Source organism: Coregonus lavaretus, assembly GCF_964263955.1.
Source record: "Coregonus lavaretus genome assembly, chromosome: 10".
Lineage (NCBI taxonomy): Eukaryota > Metazoa > Chordata > Actinopteri > Salmoniformes > Salmonidae > Coregonus > Coregonus lavaretus.
Genome location: NC_139997.1, coordinates 8,402,756 through 8,426,611, shown reverse-complemented (window position 1 = coordinate 8,426,611; position 23,856 = coordinate 8,402,756). Strand labels below are relative to the sequence as shown.

At 44.4% G+C, this 23,856-nt stretch overlaps 1 protein-coding gene across 3 annotated transcripts; it reads left to right on the top strand.

The window, feature by feature from the left end:
- The first annotated feature begins 30 nt into the window (after positions 1-30).
- Positions 31-22,824, top strand: LOC311136537 (hsp90 co-chaperone Cdc37-like 1). 3 transcript variants are annotated; one of them, XM_084170699.1, is made up of 8 exons: positions 31-336; positions 1,581-1,862; positions 12,385-12,475; positions 12,625-12,740; positions 13,146-13,268; positions 14,142-14,315; positions 14,452-14,523; positions 21,179-22,824. In XM_084170699.1, the coding sequence occupies exons 1-8, from the start codon at positions 229-231 to the stop codon at positions 21,296-21,298; spliced, it is 1,086 nt and encodes a 361-aa protein (XP_084026825.1). In that variant the 5' UTR covers positions 31-228; the 3' UTR covers positions 21,299-22,824. The 3 variants fall into 3 exon arrangements, with proteins under 3 accessions (XP_084026825.1, XP_084026827.1, XP_084026826.1); XM_084170701.1 differs by lacking the exon at positions 21,179-22,824 and adding an exon at positions 15,929-15,960; XM_084170700.1 differs by lacking the exon at positions 21,179-22,824 and adding an exon at positions 14,875-15,902.
- Positions 22,825-23,856: the final 1,032 nt, after the last annotated feature.

Sequence of the window (23,856 nt, the reverse complement as noted above, 5' to 3'; positions counted from 1 at the left end):
AGATTTACCACGTGATCAAAGTTCAACGCCACGTGGTACTTGTATAAAAGCATGGAGGCTGAAGTTGTTATGGCTAAAAGAGGCTGCTGTATTTTTGTGCTCTGAGCCAAATATCACCTTTGCTAGCGCATTGCCTTTCTTGAGAAGAGCTTAGGCCATTTAACTATTTTCCCAAGTGACAGATTCCAGAACTCGGCGTTTTGGGCGGCTCGAGCCGGAGCAGCAGCGATGGAGTGGTTCGGGACTGGAAACTCCCCCATGTTTCCCGAAGAAGAAGAGGGCTGCAGTGCCTCTGCCTCTCCTGTGCCAAGTAGCTTTCACAGCTCCTCACTGAAGGTATTGTGGGGCTAAATGCCAATGTACATTTACCAATTGCTTATTTTCTTGACTGGTAAGCTAGCTAGCTTGGTAGCTACGTCAGTCATCGAGGAATAAAAGCAAGCCAACCGGCCATCTCCCATGTTATTTAGCCTGCTACTAGTTATTCGACAAACCCTTACGTGATGTTAGATCTCTAATAATAGCTACAGTCAGTATGTAATTGGTTAGCTAGCTAACAAGTCAAGCTCATTACATAATGTCAACAATGGAAACGAGTCTGACCTATTGAGTCCGATTCCTTCATCTGTAACTTTACTTAGCTAACGACGTTTAATAACTGAACATACACTAACGTTATAGTAGCTAGCCGATTAAACTCAACACGATTTAGCTAGCTAGCTTGTCAGGTCATTTTTCATGGTCCTCAGCAGAACAACCGGCTGTAGACACTGTAATTGCCAGGTTTGACATCAGAGAGTTTTCGCCAGTCCTCCTTACCCCACCAAGTGAGTGTCACTGGCTAATTTACAATGGGTTTACCGGTATTACACAGTAAATTGGGGAATAGGGCACTAGCTAGCTACACCAAATGTGTTTCTCAGTAGTACTTGCTGTAATGCTGCTTTAGCCTGTCAAGCAGTAACGGCTTGCTACGTACTTAGCTTTCCCAACTACTGTGGATAAGATAAGCCCCCATAACTAGTATATGCTGTCATCTCTCTATTCCCTGATAGTTATATCTGTTAATGCGGTATTGAGTTGACAGCTGAAGCTAGTGGGTGGTGTTCATGTTGTTATTATTAGCTTGCAACCTGAGTTTTTACATGACCATGTATAACTATTGCACACAGTTTGCCAAAACAGAGTTACTGCAATGCATCGTCATCAGGAGGAGCGGGAGGATAATGAGAGGCTTTAGGAATACTGGCCCTGATTATTGTAGATGTAATATTCTGCAGCAGAATGTAACGTAAGAAATATTTTTCAGATATCAGTCGTAATAAGTTACTGTCTTCTCCTCCTCTGTGACCATGGAGGTGTAGAGAGCATGGGGTTCCTGTGCCAGAGACGGCAGCAGAATGTAATATAAATATACTTAGATATCAGTAGTTTATAACCTCTTCTCCCCTCTGTTCTGTGACCCCATGGTGCTGCTGCAGCGTCCCTGTGCCAGAGCCAGCAGCAGTGTGTGAGGGCCTCCTTACAAAGATATTAGGATAGCAGTTGTTCTTAATAAGTTAATTATCTTCTTCTTCCAGGAGGTTGCCGGTGCAGAGTCCATGGCGTCCCTGTGCCAGAGCCAGCAGCAGTGTGTGAAGGCCTCCATCGTCTCCAGATGGCAGCTGGTGGAGGCTCAGGACCAGCTGTGTGGGCTGGAGCTGCACGGCTCCGAGAGCGCAGAGCAGGAGCGCGCCCGCGCTGTCGCCAGCCAATCAGAGCTCTCGCAGACTGAACAGGAGTGGCGCCGGAAGGAGAGCATGCTGGGAGGCAGCAGGAGCCCCGTGCTCAGCTCTGACAGCAGCCGGGACATGTTTGACAAGGTAACTAAGGTCGTGTCTACACTTGACACTTACCTGCGACTTCTGCTATCAGAATGCGAAGATCGCATTGAAAAGACGGATCTAGATGTACAAAAGTCGCTTTGTGGTCTGATAGTGTTCAGATCTGGCTGACCACTTCAAGAGGTGGTCAGGGATGCATTGTGTGTGGATTTCTCCTCAGTCTGGACACAATCAGGCTACCGAAAGCACATACAGTGGACGACGTCATCAACACTCCTCCCACAAGTCTCCAGAAAATGTGTGTTTTGGGACTGAGCGGCACCTTTTCATTATAACGTAGAAGGAAATGCGTTCCTAGCGTGTGAGAAACGTGTTTGCTGGCCTCATAAATGCTAGCTAATATTTAGAAAAACTATTTTTTTGTTTGGCTAGAGTTATGCTAACCTGTTTTCAATCCCTTTAGCGTTGGTTGCTAGCTAGCTCCAGAGGTTAGCTGGCTAGTTAGCTACAGTAGTTAGCTACTGCCTATTTCACCGTTTGTAGAATGCATACTGGCATTTGAATATAGGCCGGCAAAAGGGAATCCGGACACACTGTGGACACATTTAAATGTAGGTGTAGATGCATGACACGTTCGGAATTCCATTATCAGAACTCTATGATCAGAATACTAAAGCTGCATGAACTGTCAAGTCTAGACACGGCCTTAGAAAATGTAACGTTATGACTATAACTACTGTTCCCTGAAGGAGGGAAACAAGGTACAACATACTATGGGGAGTTGCACACTTGCGACTTCTGTTGCAGGATCTACAATTCACGCCTGACAAGGCCAATGAAATCCACACCTCGCTGGAAGCCCCGCCTACCATAGGTGATAAGCGTGAGGCTCTGATTAATTATTTCAATGTAATACCTCTCTTCACAGAGCCCAGGAAGGGGCGGCACAGGGCCAAATAGGTGTTGGGAATCGTTTCCCTCCTTCAGGGAACAGTAGTTATAGTCATAACGTTACGCTTCCTTTCAGTCAGTCAACAGTGAGCTCCAAAAGTATTGGGACAGTGACAATTCGGCTGTTTTGGCTCTGTACTCCAGCGCTTTGGATTTGAAATGTTACAATGACTGAGGTTAAAGTGCAGCTTTAATTTGAGGGTATTTTCATCCATATCAGGTGAACCGTTTAGAAATTACAGCACTTTTTGTACATAGTCCCCCCATTTTAGGGGACTAAAAGTATTTGGGCAAATTCACTTATGTGTATTAAATAGGGCTGCGTGATATGGCTAAAATATCATATCACGGTATTTTTCACTTTTGACGGTATTTGATGTTTTTGAATATTAAAAGTTATACATTAGCTTTATGAGTAGTGCGTGACCCTAGGGTGGCAACACATACATTCGAAGTGATTTCAGTGGGTCTTTCTCCATTCTGATTGGTTGTAGTTGAATTGAAGAGTATAAAACTAAAATAATTACCTGCATTTCCATCAATTTCTGCATTTCCTGGACTCATTTGAGAATTTCCACACTGCCACGAAGGTCTGCAAGATATGGGCAAAAAAACTTGGCCTTATTTTTAACCAAATGTAGCAATTGTGATTTGACTTGCGATTTAGATCAAAACACTTGGATGTTGGAATCATGGAAATATAATTTTATTCTAATTCTATAGTTAGAAGATGAAATAATATTGGGCACTTTGAATACAGTGTTTGACATGACAACGAACGAAATTGCCAGGGAGGAGTTGTGACAGGGTAGGGTCCAAAGTGTTGGTCAGTGTTTCCTAGGGAACCCTATAATCTTTGGCTACCTTAAATGTTTCTTAATGTAGCCAACATATTCATGCTTCGCCTATTCCTCTTTGATTTAGAAGATACTGTAACACAAACAACATGCTGATTTTAGGCCTACGCCATCACTGGTATCAGGCTGTATTAGCTAGCTTCATTTGCGCTAACACAGTACATTTTTATTAGCTGCTAACACGATTTAGCTAAAACTTGCTAAGAAAATACAAACTAGCTGTTTGCAGATATAATAAACACAAATAAATAGTGTAATTATATAATGCTTGTGGGTTTATATTAAGAAGAAAAGTGGAGAACATCATTGTCATCAACATTGTTACATGTGCTGCATTGACCATGCAGACTGAACGCAAGTGTCTCGTGGTCAGGGTTGCCAGGTAAACGTTTCTAGCTCAATGACTACTCAAAACCAGCACACAAGGCCTGAAAACTAGCCCAATGAGTTTTTTTTCGCAGCAAGAGAGGATTTGCCACATTTAGCCAATAAACCCTTTTTCAATAACATTATCGAGTGAATTAAGGAATATTGACTGAACTTCTAACGACCTAAGAAGCAAAATTTTAGTTTTTCCATCAAAATAATAATTACTGTGGACTAAAAGGAATTTGATGTCGGAAGAGAAGATGATTCGCCCTTATTAAACTTCAAAAAACTATGTTAGGCTATTTTCTGGCAATTGTGCCAGATGTTAAGACTACAAACCGTTATAAATGGCCTATTTACGAGATTGACTTGTCATTTCAACAGGTATAGGCTAGGCCTACTGGCTAAAATCTGGGTTTGATTGTAATTCAACTTTGCCATGGTTTGTTTAGCTAGATGCAGGTAGCTTATAGCCCCTGATAGGACTACGTCTCATTTCAGTAGCCTAGGCAAGATGTAAGATGAACGATTTAGCAGCTTGCTTAGTTCAAATTGACAGACACATTTATTCAACATGAATAGCAAGGTGATTTCGAGGTAAGAAGTGCTTCTGTTGCCCAAAAGCCTGCTGGAATAGGCTACTGAGGATGGAGTCGTAATTTCAATCACTGAATCAAATATTAATAATATGAACTGAATAGGCCCATGCTTGTCAACAACAGCCAGAGTTAGCTGGTTTTACCTGAAGCCTAATCTGACTGACTGACTGGTACCTTCAATCTAATGCATTCTATTAAACAGCAGATCGGTAGTTGCGATAGAACTGTGACCATGATCACAATTGATAACTTCCAATTTCAAATCAAATCACATTTTATTGGTCACATGCACCGAATACAACAGGTGCAGACATTACAGTGAAATGCTTACTTACAGCCCTTAACCAACAGTGCATTTATTTTTAACAAAAAAAATAAAACAACAAAAAAAGTGTTGAGAAAAAAAGAGCAGAAGTAAAATAAAGTGACAGTAGGGAGGCTATATATACAATAGAATAAAGTGACAGTAGGGAGGCTATATATACAGGGGGGTACCGTTGCAGAGTCAATGTGCGGGGGCACCGGCTAGTTGAGGTAGTTGAGGTAATATGTACATGTGGGTAGAGTTAAAGTGACTATGCATAAATAATTAACAGAGTAGCAGCAGCGTAAAAAGGATGGGGTGGGGGGGCAGTGCAAATAGTCCGGGTAGCCATGATTAGCTGTTCAGGAGTCTTATGGCTTGGGGGTAGAAGCTGTTGAGAAGTCTTTTGGACCTAGACTTGGCGCTCCGGTACCGCTTGCCGTGCGGTAGCAGAGAGAACAGTCTGACTAGGGTGGCTGGAGTCTTTGACAATTTTGAGGGCCTTCCTCTGACACCGCCTGGTATAGAGGTCCTGGATGGCAGGAAGCTTGGCCCCAGTGATGTACTGGGCCGTACGCACTACCCTGGCCACCTGGCCATTAATAATTGCATAATAACACAAGGCTACAACAACAATACATGGAAGTTATAATATAGCCTATTTAATAAATCTAGTGGTTAAAGTATTTTTACTTAAGTACTTTACAAGTACTAAAGTAGTTTTTGGGGGGGATATCTGTACTTTACTATTTATATTTTTGACAACTTTTACTTCACTACATTCCCCCCCAAAAGTCTGTTTACTCCATACATTTTCCCTGACACCCAAAAGTATTCGTTACATTTTGAATGCTTAGCAGGACAGGAAAATGGTCCAATTCATGCACTTATCAATAGAACATCCCTGGTCATCCCTACTGCCTCTGATCTGGTGGACTCACTAAACACATGCTTCATTTGTAAATGATGTCTGCGTGTTGGAGTTAGTCCCTGGCTATCCGTAAATAAATACAAACTATAAAATGGGTCTGTCTGGGTTGAAATGATATATACTTTTGATACTTAACTATGTTTTAGCAATTACATTTACTTTTGATACTTTTAGTATATTTCAAACCAAATACCTTTAGACTTTTACTCAAGTAATATTTTTCTTGGTGACTTTTAATTGAGTAATTTTCTATTAAGGTATCGTAACTTTTACTCAAGTATGACTAATGGGTAGCCTACTGTTCCCACCACTGATTAAATCTGTTTGCCAGCTCCAGGTTGGCTACACAAGTGGCAAAAATTTGATTTCCAGTGATATGGTCATTTCAACATATTTATTGTATTAAATGGTAGGCTACAGTAGGCATAGAAGTTGATAGGCTAATCGATGGCCAACAGATGCAAATGTATCATTCTCCACATTTTTTAATTTCAAATTTCCACTCTGCAACAGGCTGCATCACTGCCTGATAGTCAGCAGCATCAGGTCACAGTGAAAAAAAAAAAATATATATATATATATATATATATATATATATATTTTTTAGGAAATTGCATTTTCACCCGCTACAATGTTTTTCAAAGTAGGCCAACTGGTCAAGCAACAACAAATGCGCTACTTGAGTGGCAGGGCGGGAGAGGGAGAGAGAACGTTGCACACAACATATCACATTTGAACAAACCAAACATTCAAATACAATTATAGAAGGTAAAGTAAAAACCCAAACCGGTATACTGCCCAGCCCTAGTATTAAAGTAGTCAAAAGTTGGTCCCCTATTCCTAGCAAGCAATGATTACATCAAGCTTGTGACGATTTGTTGTGGTTGAAATTATTTTGTGCCCAATGGAAAGGAATGGTAAATAATGTATTGTGTCACTTCTAAACACTTCTACATTAATGTGGATGCTACCGTGATTACGGATAATCCTGAATGAATAATGAGTGCGAGACTCACAAATATCATACACCCAAGACATGCTAACCTCTCAACATTACAATAACAGGGGAGGTTAGCATTTTAGGGGGGTATGATATTTTTAGATTTGAGATTTTTAGTCATTTAGCAGACGCTCTTATCCAGAGCGACTTACAGTTAGTGAGTGCATACATTTTCATACTGGCCCCCCGTGGGAATCGAACCCACAACCCTGGCGTTGCAAGCGCCATGCTCTATCAACTGTGCTACAGAGGGCCTCTAACTTCCTCACTCATCAATTATTCAGGAATATCAGTAGTCATGGTATCATTTGAAATCCAAAGTGCTGGAGTACAGAGCCAAAACACAAATTGTCACTGTCCCAATACTTTTGGAGCTCACTATAATCACGCCCCAAGCCAACCCCAATGGATACTAAATGAAAACGGCCCATGGCAGACCACCCAGACCTGACCACACCAGATATGGAAGTCTGGGTGTTGCGCATACGGCGCGCCGCCTAGTCACTTTCCCTTGTGCCAGCAGTAAGCCGACTTTGGGCTGCACTGGGAGCCTCACAAAGCTGGGTGGTGATGCTCAACTCGCCTTAGCACAAATATCTCCTATAGTCAACCATTTAAACAATGCCAAAGACTCTACCAGACCCCTGGTGGAGTGGGCGAGTACACCTCTAAGTAACCCTTGCCCCCTGCTGCAATATGTCAGGGAGATGGCCTCCACAATCCAGTGGGAGAGACGCTGCTTAGGGAGCGACCTACCTCGAGCTGGATTAGCAAGACGGATGAAAAGCTTGCCACATGACCGGATATCCTGGGTCCTTTCAATGTACATATGTAAAGCTCGCACCGGACACGGCATGTAACCTCTGTTGCTCTTCAGAAGCAAAAGGAGGAGGTGAAAAGGGAGATGGCTGAAAAGGTAAGGACCTGTAGGACTTAGCCATGACTTTCGTGGAGAAGGCCGCATTTGGATGCAACGTCACTGTGTGAGTCTGTCGTGATCACCTTGCGGAATACAACTCAGCCCTCTGACAATAGCAGAGGGTCCCACCACTGGGCCATGGCCAGTAGGCCTGACAGGGACACCCGACGCGACCGGCTTAGGCTGCGAGATGCATCCAGGTCAATTGCTAGCAATCAACAATAGCTCCAGGGGAATGACTCATCACAGAAGCCAACATCCCTCAGTAGGCGTAGGCCCAGCCGGAATTTGGCTGAGCAGAGCTGTAACCCGGACACCACCCGATACGGAAGTGAGTCTTGCTAGACACCCAGAAATGGAATGCGCTGCGATGGAGTCAGAAAGCTATTTTTCTGGTTTCTTATGAAGCCTAGAGACCGAATACGGGACAGCATTATGAATGTGTGTACTGCTTGCCCCCTCGACTCAGCTGCCACCAGCCAATTGGCTGTAATAGCCGGCGGCTCCTGAGCATTCTTAGTTTGTAGACTGAGGTGCTTGTTGAGGGCACGTAGGTCTAGAATGGGATGCGAAGTCCCGTCCCTTTTCGGAACCAGGAAATGCCGGCTGTACCAGCCGTCCTGGATCTTCGACATAGGAACCGCTTGGATTGCCTGCTTCTCGAGACTGGAGGATATTTCCTCCCTCAAAACAGGCGCTGAGGCCTTGGGGAAAAACCGAGGTGATAACGCTGCAGAAGCGTGGGGGACTCACAACAAATTGTACCGTGTGCGCTGACGTCACTGTTCGCATGATCCAGGGCGACATTGCGCATGCATGCCATCGGTCGGAGTAGACAGCGAGCCTCCCGTGAAGGATGCCACCTTGTAGACTGGGAGAGAGATTTGGTTATTTCCACCCTTGTGTGTCTGAACGTGGAGAAGGGGCACTTCATCGAACTCTCATACGGGAGACAACACTTAACACCTGTGAACACTGTGGAACTCGGTTGAAAAAAAACATTCTGTCAAGGTTTGGCTAAAGCCTGGCCCACTCTGGGTACACTGGTTCTGCCAATCAGTGATGTATCCCGATTGGCCGTGCCACTTGGGGGTATTGTTGTCAGAACGAGCCTCATTTGGTTTAGGCGGTAAGATGCATTCCGGTGACCTGGATTGCATACATTAAAAAGCTCTGGATCGCATACATTAAAAAAAGTTATCATGGAGGTTACCCTACCTACCAGTCATGGGTACTGGCGACAAAGTGCCTTATTGGGGGCCTCCCGAGTGGCGCAGCGGTCTAAGGCACTGCATCGCAGTACTAGAGGTGTCACTACAGATCCGGGTTCGATTCCGGGCTGTGTCGCAGCCGTCCGCGACCGGGAGACCCATGAGGCGACGCACAATTGGCCCAGCGTCGTCCGGGGTTAGGAGAGGGTTTGGCCGGCTGGGATGTTCTTGTCCCATCGCGCTCTAGCGAGTCCTTGTGGCGGCCGGGCGCATGCACGCTGACTTCGGTCACCAGCTGTACGGTGTTTCCTCCGACACATTAGGGCAGCTGGCTTCCGGGTTAAGTGGGCAGTGTGTCTAAAAGCAGTGCGGCTTGGCGGTCGTGTTTCGGCTCTCGACCTTCGCCTCTCCCGAGTCCGTACGGGAGTTGCAGCGATGGGACAAGACTGTAACTACCAATTGAATATCATGAAGTTTAGGAGAAAAGGGGGTAGAAAGTACAACAACAAAAAAGGACAAAACGCCTTGTCACCTAGGGGACAGGCAGCTCTGAAAAACGGACCCCTTCTGTGGTACAGACAAGGGCGATTCATAATCTCATCTAATTCCCAGGAATTAAAAGCGTTGAGCTGGAGAAATACTGCTCATTTCGGGGTTCATGTTAACCACAGAGACTGTGTGTGGGATAATGGCATGGTCGTGTCCAACCCTGCTTGTTCCCTAGACTCCGCTACCAATCGCCTATGGAGCCCATAAACTGTATCACTAGACACCTCATAGGGACTAGTGAGCTACAGATTATGCAATAAATCCCGGTAATGAGGCAACCATGGGGGAGGGGTGTCCCCTTGTGGACAGGGAGCGAATTGCCCAAATGATTACTCCCAGACTGAGGAGATTGATGTACCCCGTGAACACCATGGAACGCGGGGCATCAAACATGGACAAGCTTTCAGCACACACGGACCCCTTTAATGGGCACAGAGGGCTCCGGCAATGGTTGACGTAGTTCCCAGTTTGCTGTAACAGTGCCCCAAAGTTCTGTTATCGCGGTAATGTTTTTGTGGAGCGGCGTACTGGTCGCTCAGACCCGTGCTAAGGCCCCTCGCTTCGCGGTTATCTGAGCCAGCTGCCCAGGGGCTACTTCCTCAACGGAGGAAGCCCCGCTTTCTCTACTCCCTCCAACTCCATGAATTGCTGGGGGAACGCTAGTAAGCTTCATTCACCGGAAGTTATGCAAGCTAGCCGAACTTAGCCAGGAGGCTATTTAGTCTAAGCTAGGCTAGTTATCCTCTGACCGCAGCACAGCCCATTTAGAATAAACAAGTGACTAAATGCTACGTATACTAAACAAGGGAGCTACCGTGGGGAGGCAGGAATAGCTAGTAGTAGTTAGCTCGCCTCGCTTGTTAGCTAGCATGGTCTCAAGTCTACGGAGGACTGGATCACCGAGGCGACACGAATCGATAAGCTGGCGACGAGTGCACCGGTGTTGTATCGATTTTCATGGCAACTTGAAGTGTCGCCGGTGGTAGCTAACGTGGCCATTTTCTTTTTCTTCTCTCACATGATTTTATTTTGGACCCTTCTGGGAAGAGGCAATTGGTGCTTAACCAAGGCACACAGGTGGTGGGGACATAACCACAGAACCTGGTCGCCCTCTCTTTTCGAGTGGCCTCCCGTAACCAGCGACAGAGCACACAGGAGCCCGGAAACATTTGACCCGACCAACAACCTAATCCATGAACCCGAAGCAGGCTTGTTAGTCTTCGTCTTTTCGGTCGTGTTAGCCATCTTACTAATTGCTTTAGCCAGGCCAAGCAATTCTAATAATAACTAATTATTTGTGATTAGGAAACTTATGAGAACCATACAAACTTCAGCACACAATGGCCAGGGGGTGAGCACGCTCTACCACAAAGGGACAGTTTAGTTGGCGCAACGTAAGCCGGTCTCATGTTCTAATTGTTTTGTTTTAGTAGCGTGAATCGTTCCTGTTCACACCAAGGTGAAGAGCGGAATAATTTAAGGAATTAATCCCCCAGCGAGGCGTGGATTTCATTGGCCTTGTCAGGTGTGATTGTAGATCCATCAACCGAAGTTGCAAGAATGCAACTCCCCATAATGTTTTACCGAAGTTGACTGACTGATAGGGGACCTACACACACACACATTGGAAGAATCTCAATTGCATTTCCTTGATTCCTCAAGTTCTCGCCTCCTTCTCAAACTCCTTTGAATGAGAAGGTCCATGATCCCTCCGCTCTGACCTTCTGATCAAATGGGTTTTAAGGAGGAGAGGATGTGAAGAATCAAGGAAATGCAATTCATATTTTCCCATTGAAACAAGGTAAACCAAGTTAATGTCCCTGATAAGCCAACTACCTAATCAGTACACTTCTGAGCTTTCTCCAGACGGTAAGGGGGCCAATCTCAAATGTATCTCCTTGATTCCTTGTGTGCGCTCTTCTCACCTCTTTATCAAAACACATTGAATGAGAAGGTCAGAGGAGGAGGAAGCAAGGAATTAATCAAGTATGGGTAGCTGCAGACCAGTATGCCGACCAGAGTATGGGCGAGTGGGTGTGTTGAAAGGAGTGGGTGTATGGAAAGCGAATCAGCTAATTGGGCAGATTTATTGCCACTCGAGACCGTTTTGCGTGGCTGATTGGGCTGCACGATGAGTCGATAAGCCGGCGACCAGTGCACCAGTGTTGTATCGACGTGCTTCCTACTGGGTATCACGGTCATGTCGCCGGCAGTAGCTAACGTGGCCATTTTAGTTTTTTTTCTCTCGCATGATATTTCAAGTAGGATAGCAGCCTACACAAGAAATAACTAATATTGATTACCATCTAGATGCCACCTTGAAACATAGTCTACTACTCAATGGGGAGGGCATGAATGGCAACACCGGGACACAGTGCCCTTCACTCCCGCTTGACATGCACTGTCTGGCAACAGGGTGGGAAGTAACTACGTAGTAGCAAATATTAGGGTGACAGTCCACAGTAAGCACATGCATACAACGCGTGAAGCAACAGTATACCCATCATCAATACTTATAGTAAAAAATAAACAATTGTCAGTTGAATAACTGAAAATGTACAATTATGTGTAAAACTAACAGTGAAATACAACTGACTCATCCTCTGGCTTAAAAACAGAAGTCCAAACTCTCGCAGAGTCTTTTCGACACGCCCACTCCTTACCTTTTCGACACGCCCACTCCTTACCATTTCGACACGCCCACTCCTTACCTTTTCGACACGCCCACTCCTTACCTTTTCGACACGCCCACTCCTTACCTTTTCGACACGCCCACTCCTTACCTTTTCGACACGTTCACTCGCCCATACTACGGTCACAATATTGGCATGCCGCTACCCCCTTCTCAGTGTTTCTCTCTTTCTCCTATAGAGTATTATTAATAGTAAAAACGTTGAATTGGAGGATCACGACAAGAGCAAAACCTTTGTTCAGAAGTACGAAAAAGAATTGAGACATTTCGGTGAGTGACAGGTTTAATCTACCGCTTGTCATGGTTTAATATTGAATGATGCAGCAGATCCATGCATTGTGATACCTGATGTCCCTCTATAGTAGGTGCTGAGGGTGGATGTGGTATTGGTCCAATGTGTCTCCATTGTGATTGGTCAGGCATGTTGCGGAGGTGGGATGACAGCCAGCGCTTCCTGTCTGACCTGCACCACCTCATCTGTGAGGAGACGGCCAACTATCTGATCCTCTGGTGCTTCAGACTTCAGGCTGAAGAGGTCAGAACAATCACACACTCACACTGTCCTGTGAATTTATTTGCTGTTAGTATTTGATACTATTTATTTGATCTAAAAGCCAATATCAGCCGGCCATATGTTTCCTGTTCAGGGTTAATGTATAAACTATTACTACTGACAGACGGATCTAACTCTTGTGAAAAGGCCAGACTGATCCTACCCCTTCACCATCTTTCTAACTAATTCAATTTCTGAGTGAGCAATTGTATAGTTATGACTATGGTTGACCTATGTTAGAGGTTCTATCCTGTTCCCTTTCTCCTGACTATATGTTTTACAGTTCATGTTTACAAACATTTACTTATAGTATAGCCTACACAGACTTGATTTGTGTTTATACAGATGAATTCACATTTTTCCCCACTTTGATATATTCAACCACAGAAAGAGGCGTTGATGGAGCAGGTAGCTCACCAGGCTGTTGCTATGCAGTTTATCCTGGAGATGGCCAGCACCTCCCAGCAGGATCCCAGAGGCTGCTTCCGTCAGTTCTTCAACAAAGCCAAAGTAGGCATCGAGCTATCCTGGTCTGTCTGCTGAGTCACGGTTAAGTCATTATACCACACCAGGCACCCTACGAATGGGCTGAAATCAATCCCTATTCCTTATATAATAGTGCACTACTTTTGACCAAGGGCTTACGTAGGGCTTTTGTCAAAAGTAGTGCACTATAAAGTGAACAGGATCCTATTTGAGGCATCTTAAGACTAGCAAAGGATCTGTAATTTTATTTAAGTTCACCCACCATATAACCAGTTGTTATTGATAAGCTAGGTTGAGGAATGATCAAATGTTTTAATGTGTGATTTAATGATAAAACTTGTCCAAATATTTTGACTGATTTTGTTATTATTGAATGTTGTTATGTAACTAACGTGTCATTCACTAAAAATAGTTTGCTGGAGGAAGGAAGGTGTACAGACAGTGATGTAATGTGTCAGATGACCACTAGAGAGAGACAGGAGTCACGACAGACTCCTACAACACGGCAATGATATACAGATACATGCTTTCATGCCAAAACATTGTTGCTTTCATGTCAAAACATTGTAAGCATTTCTGTATGGTTGCCAGTCTTTTACATATTGATATGAAAAAAATGTATGCACTCACTAACTACGTCGCTCTGGATAAGAGCGTCTGCTAAATGACTAAAATGTAAATTATATGATTTTAAGAGGCTGCATGGTTTAATTCCAAAATATTTGTTGCTTTTCTCAGCCGTAAGCATTTATCTATAGCTGAATAACACACTCTTAATATAAGCCATTTTAGAAAACACTTTTTACATCATAGTTATGATTCCAAGTTCCTCTTGTCAACTGAGGATGATTAAGTAAGTAAGTCTCTAATACCGTTGTCATTTTTTCCCCATGTAAGGCAGGACAAGAGGGGTACTTAAACGTCTTCTATACTGAGCTAGAGGCCTTTAAGCAGAGAGTAAAAGAGTACACCGTCAAGTTCAAAGGAGCGACACTCTCCGACACACAACACCAGAGCAGTACAGCACGCTGTCGTCTGGATCCCAAAGAGGTTCTAGAATCTTTACCCCCAGTGAGTATTCTAAATTACATCTTCGAATTTTTGACATGCACCTTTATGGTAACAATTTAATATAGGGTATTCTGATATAGTACAGTATAGGTTCTGATATATTCAGTATATGACTCTTTCTACCATTCTGGAACAGGAACTGAAGGCAGGGTTCCAGCTGCAAGATATGCAGATTCTCCAGAATGTTCTCAGCACCATGAATCCACAGGTAATGGCTACAGTTCTCTCCTCAGTTTTCTTAGTAGACTGACTACAGAGTCAGACACGTACTGTACATTAGAATCAGATCTGTTTATTCAGCCACACTATTATTTGTTGATAACTATTAGTTAATTACTCCTATGCCAATTGATACCACATGTACAAGGTATAATCTTGAAACTTAGAAAAATGTCAGCTATACTTTGAGAGGGGCCTTATTTCTTACATGTATTTCTTATATAAACATTGAGTTAAAATATGGAAATATATCCCAAGAGCCCAAGTTAATGTTCAAGTTCAAGCCGTGCGCTCTGTTTTAAAAAACGAAAGTAAATTAACATTCAGTGCGTTCCTCTAGAACAGAATTCCTTCCTGGAGAGAGGGAGAGGAAAAGAGAGGAAGAGAGTGAAAGAATATCACCCCCAACTGGCCCTCCGAAGCCTGACTCCATGTCAAATCCTAAAAGAGAGTGAAAAGAGGAAATGAAACAAATGTCATGTCCTCTCCTCCTCCACAAATAACACTTAGTTAGCAGTTGGGGCCTGGTTTGAACTCTAGATGTGGGCCAATGAACGCAGAAGAGAAACTCCTGTTATATAAGCATTATAATCTGCTTGAGCAGCTCAGTGGGTTAATCCCATTATGTCCCAAATGGCACCCTATTCCCTATATAGTGCACTACTTTTGATCAGGACCCATTCAAAGGTAGTGCACTATAAAGGGAATAGGGTGCCATTTGGTACATATCCCATGTACATTCACTCAGAGCAGCTCAGACAGGTCTAGTCTCCAACCCTCTCCCCCACAGTATCACTAAGCACTGGGCCTATTTCACAAAGTGTTCCAGAGTAAGAGTGCTGCTGGTATAGGATCAATTTGCCTCTTAGATCATAATAAATATGATTCTATGGACAGGGGGTAGGGAGCTGATCCTGGATGAAAACATCTCAGAAAAGGTCTTAGGAATCCTGTTAAAACCTGTTTTTTAAGACTAAAAAAGTTTTTGGATGATGTTAAGACACTTCCCAGACAAACTCTGAGGCAGGAGTAAAATCAACTCATAAAGGTTTATAATCACAACAGTTTGAGGTACCGCAAAGGAAAGATGGTGATGACGCTCATTGACATTGTTGCAAATGATGGAGAATAACCAATTGCGACGAGCCATCGCCAGCTGTGAACTCGCTTCAGACAACCACGGTGAATGTGACGGTACATCAAATGTTGCAATGATAAATGTTTGATATAACTTTCGCCTGACACGATCACTTTGCCTACTGTTAATTATTGCCTAATATGGTGGCATGCATAACCTTTCTTTAACCAATTCTGATGGTTGTTAAAAGTAGAATTTTGACAATATTACTGTTCTATCAACACACTCATCACTCCCGTTGTTTGGTCCTCTGTAGCTCAGCTGGTAGAGCATGGCGCTTGTAACGCCAGGGTAGTGGGTTCGATCCCCAGGACCACCCATACGTAAAAATGTATGCATGTAAGTCGCTTTGGATATATATTATATTATTATAACAACTCTAAATCGCTTTGGCACAGTAGGCATCAAGTCACTTGCAGATAGTGTTGCATGCAACGTTTCAAAGATCTATCATTTCCATCTAACACAATCAAAGTTAACATAAGCCCTAGATGCCTTCAATTGCCCAAATTATAGTCATGCCCAATGTAGGCATATTTTTTTTAACGTGTTGTTGCACTCCAAAGGAACTGGAAATAACATGATGTAGGTAATAAATAATCTAAGGAGAAAAAAAAAGTATTTATTACCCTAGTGGTTATAAGTATTTAGGCATGTCATGTGAAATAGGCCTCAAGTTAAATCACTGTCAAAAGCGCAAGAGATACTGTTGCATGTAGGTGTAGATTATTAATGGATTGATCATAACAAAACTGAAATATAAAAATCAACTCCAAAGCAATTGCATGTGGCCAGGGTTGTGGGTTCGTTTCCCACGGGGGGCCAGTATGAAAATGTATGCTCTCACTAACTGTAAGTCGCTCTGGATAACAGCGTCTGCTAAATGACTAAAATGCAGGAAACACTGACTTGCTGCATTTTTCTATTATCAAGACACCTGCTGGTAACTCTTAACCCTTTTCACTCAAAATGGTAGATTTGGGCACTGATAAACACATAAATTGGAATGCAGTGACTGTACAGTAACATGCTATACATGACGCTTTGGCTCTCTGCCTCACAGCGCTGTAGCGTTTTGACTGACCGCTGTTCTGAACCCCCCCCATCCCCATCCCTCCCACTAATTGGGCAACTTTAGCACATTTTTTGTCTTAGTGAGGGAAATGCTGTAAATTTAAGAGGACTCAATGTATTTTTTCGAAAGATGAGATGTTGAGGATGATAATAAATACTGCTTTGATGTCATAGAAGCAAGCCAAACACCCGTTAATCCAAATGTGCACTTCACATTTCCATATCATAAAACTCATGTCATATACAGTGTCAACGTTTCTGATCACCATTTGATCCAAGATGACATGGTGTCATACCCTGGGTTGTTCTGAACAGAATGAGCCTATGTTTCTTTATGTAAGGAGTTTTCCGCGGCACACGCACCTGAATGCACTCATGACTCCTTTCTATGTGCTCCAAAATGATGAGATTTTTCCCTGAATTGTATTGTGAAAGCCGAAACACAAATATCATATTTTATAACTTAGCTAGTCATGTTGGCAATAGAACAAGCTTTTAAATTATGCCCACCTGACCCAGATTGTGATTTTATAATGGACCGTTTTTAGATTGCATAAACATCAACAGTCGTTCTGTGATTGTGGGGATGCAGGGTTGTGTCCAAACAAAACTACTAGTGCGTTTGCCCTAGTTCCTAAATGGTCCAGCTATGAGAGCGCAAAAAAGCACTTTATAATTGAAGAATCTTCTTTGAGCCATAAAAGTGCATTTAAATTACTTCAGAACAAATTCTTATTTACAATGACGGCCTACACCGGCCAAACCCGGTTGACGCTGTGCAAATTGTGCGCCGCCCTATGGGACTCCCAATCACGGCCGGTTGTGATACAGCCTGGAATCGAACCAGGGGGTCTGTAGTGACGCCTCAAGCACTGAGATGCAGTGCCTTAGACCTTTCAGTTTAGCCCTATCCATATAGGCCAATTCCCACGAGTGTAAACGGGTTAACTGGTTAGGACAGCTCATGAGGTCTCCTAAATATCTGTCTACAAGGTGAGACTCTTATGACATGCATAGCTTTTATTTTTACCCATAAGAGTAAAATGTCTCTCCTCAGAACTTATGACCAATTTTCTACTCTGAGGCGTGGATACGGGCCCAGCACTCCTATTCCGAGATGGTTGTTGAATACGGGTCCTGATGAGTGCTGCTGAAAGGTGTTAGTGTCAAGGTGCCCCACAGAGCAGGTGGATTATGGTCTTATACTACACTTCCCAGGGGGCATAGTGTTTGGAACAGGCAACCTTAGAACTAACACACACAGATTAATTAATCAAATTGTATAAGGGTGTCTGTTTCTTCTTTAGATTACAGAGTTATGATTTATAGCATTTTTTGTATTTATTTTTTTATTCTCTCATGAGTTGAAGTTGCTCTTTCATTGTCACTGCCGTTCTGCTGCCAACAAAGCTGACTTCATCCCAGCCTATGCCAACCTCCAGTCCCTCGACTTCCTGGCGCTGACGGAAACATGGATCACCACTGAAAACACCGCTACTCCTACTGCTCTCTCCTCGTCTGACCATGTGTTCTCGCATACCCCGAGAGCATCTGGTCAGAGGGGTGGTGGTACAGGAATCCTCATCTCTCCCAAGTGGACATTCTCAATTTTTCCCCTAACCCATCTGTCTATCTCCTCATTTGAATTCCATGCTGTCACAGTCACTAGCCCATTTAAGCTTAATATCCTTGTCATCTATCGCCCTCCAGGTTCCCTTGGAGAGTTCATCAATGAGCTTGACGCCTTGATAAGTTCCTTCCCTGAGGATGGCTCACCCCTCACAGTTTTGGGGGATTTCAACCTCCCTATGTCCACATTTGACTCATTTCTCTCTGCCTCCTTCTTTCCACTCCTCTCCTCTTTTGACCTCACCCTCTCACCGTCCCCCCCTACTCACAAGGCAGGCAATACGCTTGACCTCATCTTCACTAGATGCTGCTCCTCTACTAATCTCACTGCAACTCCCCTCCAAGTCTCCGACCACTACTTTGTTTCCTTTTCTCTCTCACTCTCCTCCCACACTACTCACTCTGCCCCTACACAGATGGTAATGCGCCGCAGCAACCTTCGCTCTCTCTCTCCCACTACTCTCTCCTCTTCCATCCTATCATCTCTTCCCTCTGCTCAATCCTTCTCCCTCCAATCTCCTGATTCTGCCTCCTCAACCCTCCTCTCCTCCCTTTCTGCATCCTTTGACTCTCTGTGTCCCCTATCCTCACGGCCGGCTCGGTCCTCCCCTCCAGCTCCGTGGCTTGATGACTCATTGCGAGCTCACAGAACAGAGCTCCGGGCAGCGGAGCGGAAATGGAAGAAAACTAAATTCCCTGCCGACCTGGCATCTTTTCACTCCCTCCTCTCTACATTTTCTTCATCTGTTTCTGCTGCTAAGGCCACCTTCTACCACTCTAAATTCCAAGCATCTGCCTCTAACCCTAGGAAGCTCTTTGCCACATTTTCCTCCCTCCTGAATCCTCCCCCCCCCCTCCCCCCCTCCTCTCTCTCTGTGGATGACTTCGTCAACCACTTTGAAAAGAAGGTTGACGACATCCGATCCTTGTTTGTTAAGCCTAATGACACTGCTGGTCCTGCTCACACTGCCCTACCCTATGCTTTGACTTCTTTCTCCCCTCTCTCTCCAGATAAGATCCTGCGACTTGTGACTGCAGGCCGCCCAACAACCTGCCCGCTTGACCCCATCCCCTCCTCCCTTCTCCAGACCATCTCCGGTGACCTTCTCCCCTACCTCACCTCGCTGATCAACTCATCCTTGACCGCTGGCCATGTCCCTTCCGTCTTCAAGAGAGCGAGAGTTACTCCCCTTCTCAAAAAACCAACACTCGACCCCACTGATGTCAACAACTACAGACCAGTATCCCTTCTTTCTTTTCTTTCCAAAACTATTGAGCGTGCCGTCTTTAGCCAACTCTCTTGCTATCTCTCTCAGAATGACCTTCTTGATCCAAACCAATCAGGTTTCAGGACTGGTCATTCAACTGAGACTGCTCTTCTCTGTGTCACAGAGACTCTCCGCACTGCTAAAGCTAACTCTCTCTCCTCTGCTCTTGTCCTTCTAGATCTGTCTGCTGCCTTTGATACTGTGAACCATCAGATCCTCCTCTCCACCCTCTCCGAAATGGGCATCTCCGGCGCGGCTCACTCCTGGATTGCGTCCTACCTGACCGGTCGCTCCTACCAAGTGGCGTGGCGGGAAGCTGTCTCCGCACCACGTGCTCTCACCACTGGTGTCCCCCAGGGATCGGTTTTGGGCCCTCTCCTTTTCTCCCTATACACCAAGTCACTTGGCTCTGTCATATCCTCACATGGCCTTTCCTATCATTGCTACGCTGACGATACACAACTAATCTTCTCCTTTCCCCCTTCTGATCACCAGGTGGCGAATCGCATCTCTGCATGTCTGGCAGACATATCAGTATGGATGACGGATCACCACCTCAAGCTGAACCCTGGCAAGACGGAGCTGCTCTTCCTCCCCGGGAAGGACTGCCCGTTCCATGATCTCGCCATCACGGTAGACAACTCCGCTGTGTCCTCCTCCCAGAGTGCGAAGAGCCTAGGCGTGACCCTGGACAACACCCTGTCGTTCTCCGCCAACATCAAGGCGGTGACCCGCTCCTGCAGGTTCATGCTCTACAACATTCGGAGAGTGCGACCCTGCCTTACACAGGAAGCGGCGCAGGTCCTGGTCCAGGCACTTGTCATCTCCCGTCTGGACTACTGCAACTCGCTGTTGGCTGGGCTCCCTGCCTGTGCCATTAAACCCCTACAACTCATCCAGAATGCCGCAGCCCGTCTGGTGTTCAACCTTCCCAAGTTCTCTCACGTCACCCCCCTCCTCCGCACACTCCACTGGCTTCCAATTGAAGCTCGCATCCGCTACAAGACCATGGTGCTTGCCTTTGGAGCAGTGAGGGGAACGGCACCCCTGTACCTTCAGGCTCTGATCAGTCCCTACACCCAAACGAGGACATTGCGTTCATCCACCTCTGGCCTGCTGGCTCCCCTTCCTCTGCGGAAGCACAGCTCCCCCTCAGCCCAGTCAAAACTGTTCGCTGCTCTGGCACCCCAATGGTGGAACAAGCTCCCTCACGACGCCAGGACAGCGGAGTCACTCACCACCTTCCGGAGACATTTGAAACCCCACCTCTTTAAGGAATACCTGGGATAGGCTAAAGTATTCCTTCTAACCCCCCCCCCCCCCCAAATTGTAAAGTGGTTATCCCACTGGCTATAGGGTGAACGCACCAATTTGTGAGTCGCTCTGGCTAAGAGCGTCTGCTAAATGACGTTAATGTGCCCTTGAGCAAGGCACTTAACCCTAATTGCTCCTGTAAGTCGCTCTGGTTAAGAGCGTCTGCTAAATGACTAAAATGTAAATGTAATGTAAATGTCACTGTCTGGTTGTACCACCAGGTGGCAGAGTACCATGTGAAGCGTTGTCTGGAGGCTGGCTTGTGGACTAACAAAGAAGGGAGATGGTCCAAGGAGGAAGTTACTTCAGAAACAGACGACCTGCGCATGATGGAGACATAACAACTGTGGTGCAAGCTCCCCGTCCCCCCGTCCCCCAAATCATCTCCCCTCTAGGAATTGATGCTCTCTCAATTGGAATATTACAAAATGGAGGAGAAGGGCTGAGCTCCCCATAGACTTATTTTTGTATGCAACAGAATCTGCGCCTGAATGTGTACTGCACTTTATATTTGTTCAAAACAGAAAACTATTTAAAGAAGGCGAGTGGTAGGTATTTTTAGGCACTTAACGTACCCTTTCTCATATAGCTAGAGTATCTCTTTTCATGTCATATCTTGATTGTTTTAGCAGTGAGCACTTGCTTTGGAATTAAGTCATCTTTACACAGGAATCTAGAAGAGCTACTTCAGAAACTTTTGAGAATTTTTTTTGTTTATATATATTTTTGGTATTCTTGTGACTCTGTTTATCAAACTTTGGCGTGTGAAGAAGGGAGTTTTTAACAGTTCATCTACAGTAGGCTTCACTGGACTCACAGGTAGGTAGCCAAGTGGTTAAGAGAGTTGAGCCAGTAACAGAAAAATCTGCCATTCTGCCCTTGAGCAAAGTAGTTAACCCCCAACAATAACTACTGTTCCCCGGGTGCCGACTACGTCGATTAAGGGTGCCCCCCACGCCTCTCTGATTCGGAGGGTTTGGGTTAAAAGCGGGAGACACATTACAGTTTAATGCATTCAGTTGTGCAACTGAGGGGGGAAAACCTGAGCATTACAATCAAACCCGCTCTTGTAAATAAAAGTGCACGTTGTTTTGCTTGAAGAAACAAGAGGCCTGATCCTGGAGTCCTATTTCTGCAGTGGACGTCTCTAACGTTCTGTCCAACACCACTGAGCGTTGGACAGTATGTGGTTAAAACTGTCATAGAAACCTGTAAAAGCTCAGGGCCCATATTCACAAAGTGTCTCAGAATAGGAGTGCTAGTCAAGGACCCCCCACCCCCCCGGTTATTCATTATGGTTTAAAAGGCTAAACTGATCTCAGATCAGCACTCCTACTCTGAGACTGTGGAGAAGGGCCCTGTGCTCCTTTCATCTCCAGTGTGTGTCCACTTCGTCGTCATTAGGCCAACATTTAATGCCAATATACTACCACTGTGTAGCTATGACGACTTCACTATGCAAAGCAATGAGTTGGCTGTTATTACTTTTGTTACTACTGGTCACTCCTCCTCAACCAACACTCCCAACAATGTTGTATTTCTCTGTCCATCACATAAGAATAGGATTCTCAACACATCAGTGTATGGCTGTTAAACTCAACTGCACACATAATTGATTGTGAAACTGAAACAAACTGTAAAACTTCCTCTGGCTGACATAACGTGATAACATATTGTACTATTCTCTGCATCTGTGCTCTGTTTTGAAATAGTACAGCTTTAAAACAACTGTGCAGGGTAAATAGCTGTGATACATTAGGTCTACCTGACCACATTTGAGACATTCTGCAAAAGTCTAATGAAATAAATGGAAAGCTGTTTGTTGCTTTTAACTGGTTTGTTTCATTATAAGTTATAATAAATACAAAATCTTAGCCTGACAAGTCTCTTCCAGAAAGTGAGACTCGATAAAAAAATAATGAACTTATTTTGTAATAAAAGTTATGTAAAGGTACTGTATATTCATACATTTATGGATATTTAATAAAGCAATTATTTATCTCAATGATTATCAAAGAGCTAATATCAGTTAACCCAGAACTAAAGTCTCTGCTCTATTAATTTCTGGGTCCATATGATGCTAGAACGAGGAGGTCTTTGCAAGTTATGGGCCGAATGTCCCCTGACCTTCCGAAATTGGAAAAATGCTAACACCTCAGAAATTGTGATTCGTTCGAAAACCTTAAGCACTAGAACTATTGCTACTCATTATCTATCAGTGCCCATAGTATAAAGACAGAGCTATGGTACCATTTTATGTTTACATATTCTGCCCACAAGAGATTTATCAAAGAGCAGATAATAATGTGCTATAAAAATACTGCATATAATTTACTGGTAAGACATATTCAATAGAACTTTTTCAGTATAGAGACTGAAAAAGCTATACTCCCAAGGCAAGGCCTCAGTCAGAGCAAATACATGTGATATACACTGAGTATACAAAACATTAACACCTGCTCTTTCTATGACAGACTGACCAGGTGAATCCAGGTGAAAGCTATGATCACTTATTGATGTCACCTGTTAAATCCCAAACCCACTTCAATCAGTGTAGGATGAAGGGGAGGAGACAGGTTAAATAAGGATTTTTAAGGCTCGAGACAATTTGAGGGAAGAAGATATTTACGCCGGTGGGGGTAAGATGGCAGACAAGGAGAAAAGTAGAACATGTTTTGAGTGAATATGGAGTGGTGGATCACACAGAACTTTTGGTAGAGCTACAGAAGAAACTTGAACGTGACGAGAGTGAGGATGAATTAACTGCGGTGGCAGGTGCAGTGAAGATCAGCAAGTTTGAGCCTTGTCCTGATGATAAAGGTGATTCTGGTCCTGTGGGAGTGCACATTTTGGAGAGAATGGATCCTTGCCTTCTGGTAGATCCATATGTGGTGTCAGG

Bases quoted from the DNA above. Each gene is read 5' to 3' on its own strand.
- LOC311136537 (XM_084170699.1), top strand. From the start codon at position 229: ATGGAGTGGTTCGGGACTGGAAACTCCCCCATGTTTCCCGAAGAAGAA. The intron at 1,863-12,384 runs GTAACTAAGGTC...TTTCTCCTATAG, and splicing joins GCCGGGACATGTTTGACAAG to AGTATTATTAATAGTAAAAA. The intron at 14,316-14,451 runs GTGAGTATTCTA...ATTCTGGAACAG, and splicing joins TTCTAGAATCTTTACCCCCA to GAACTGAAGGCAGGGTTCCA.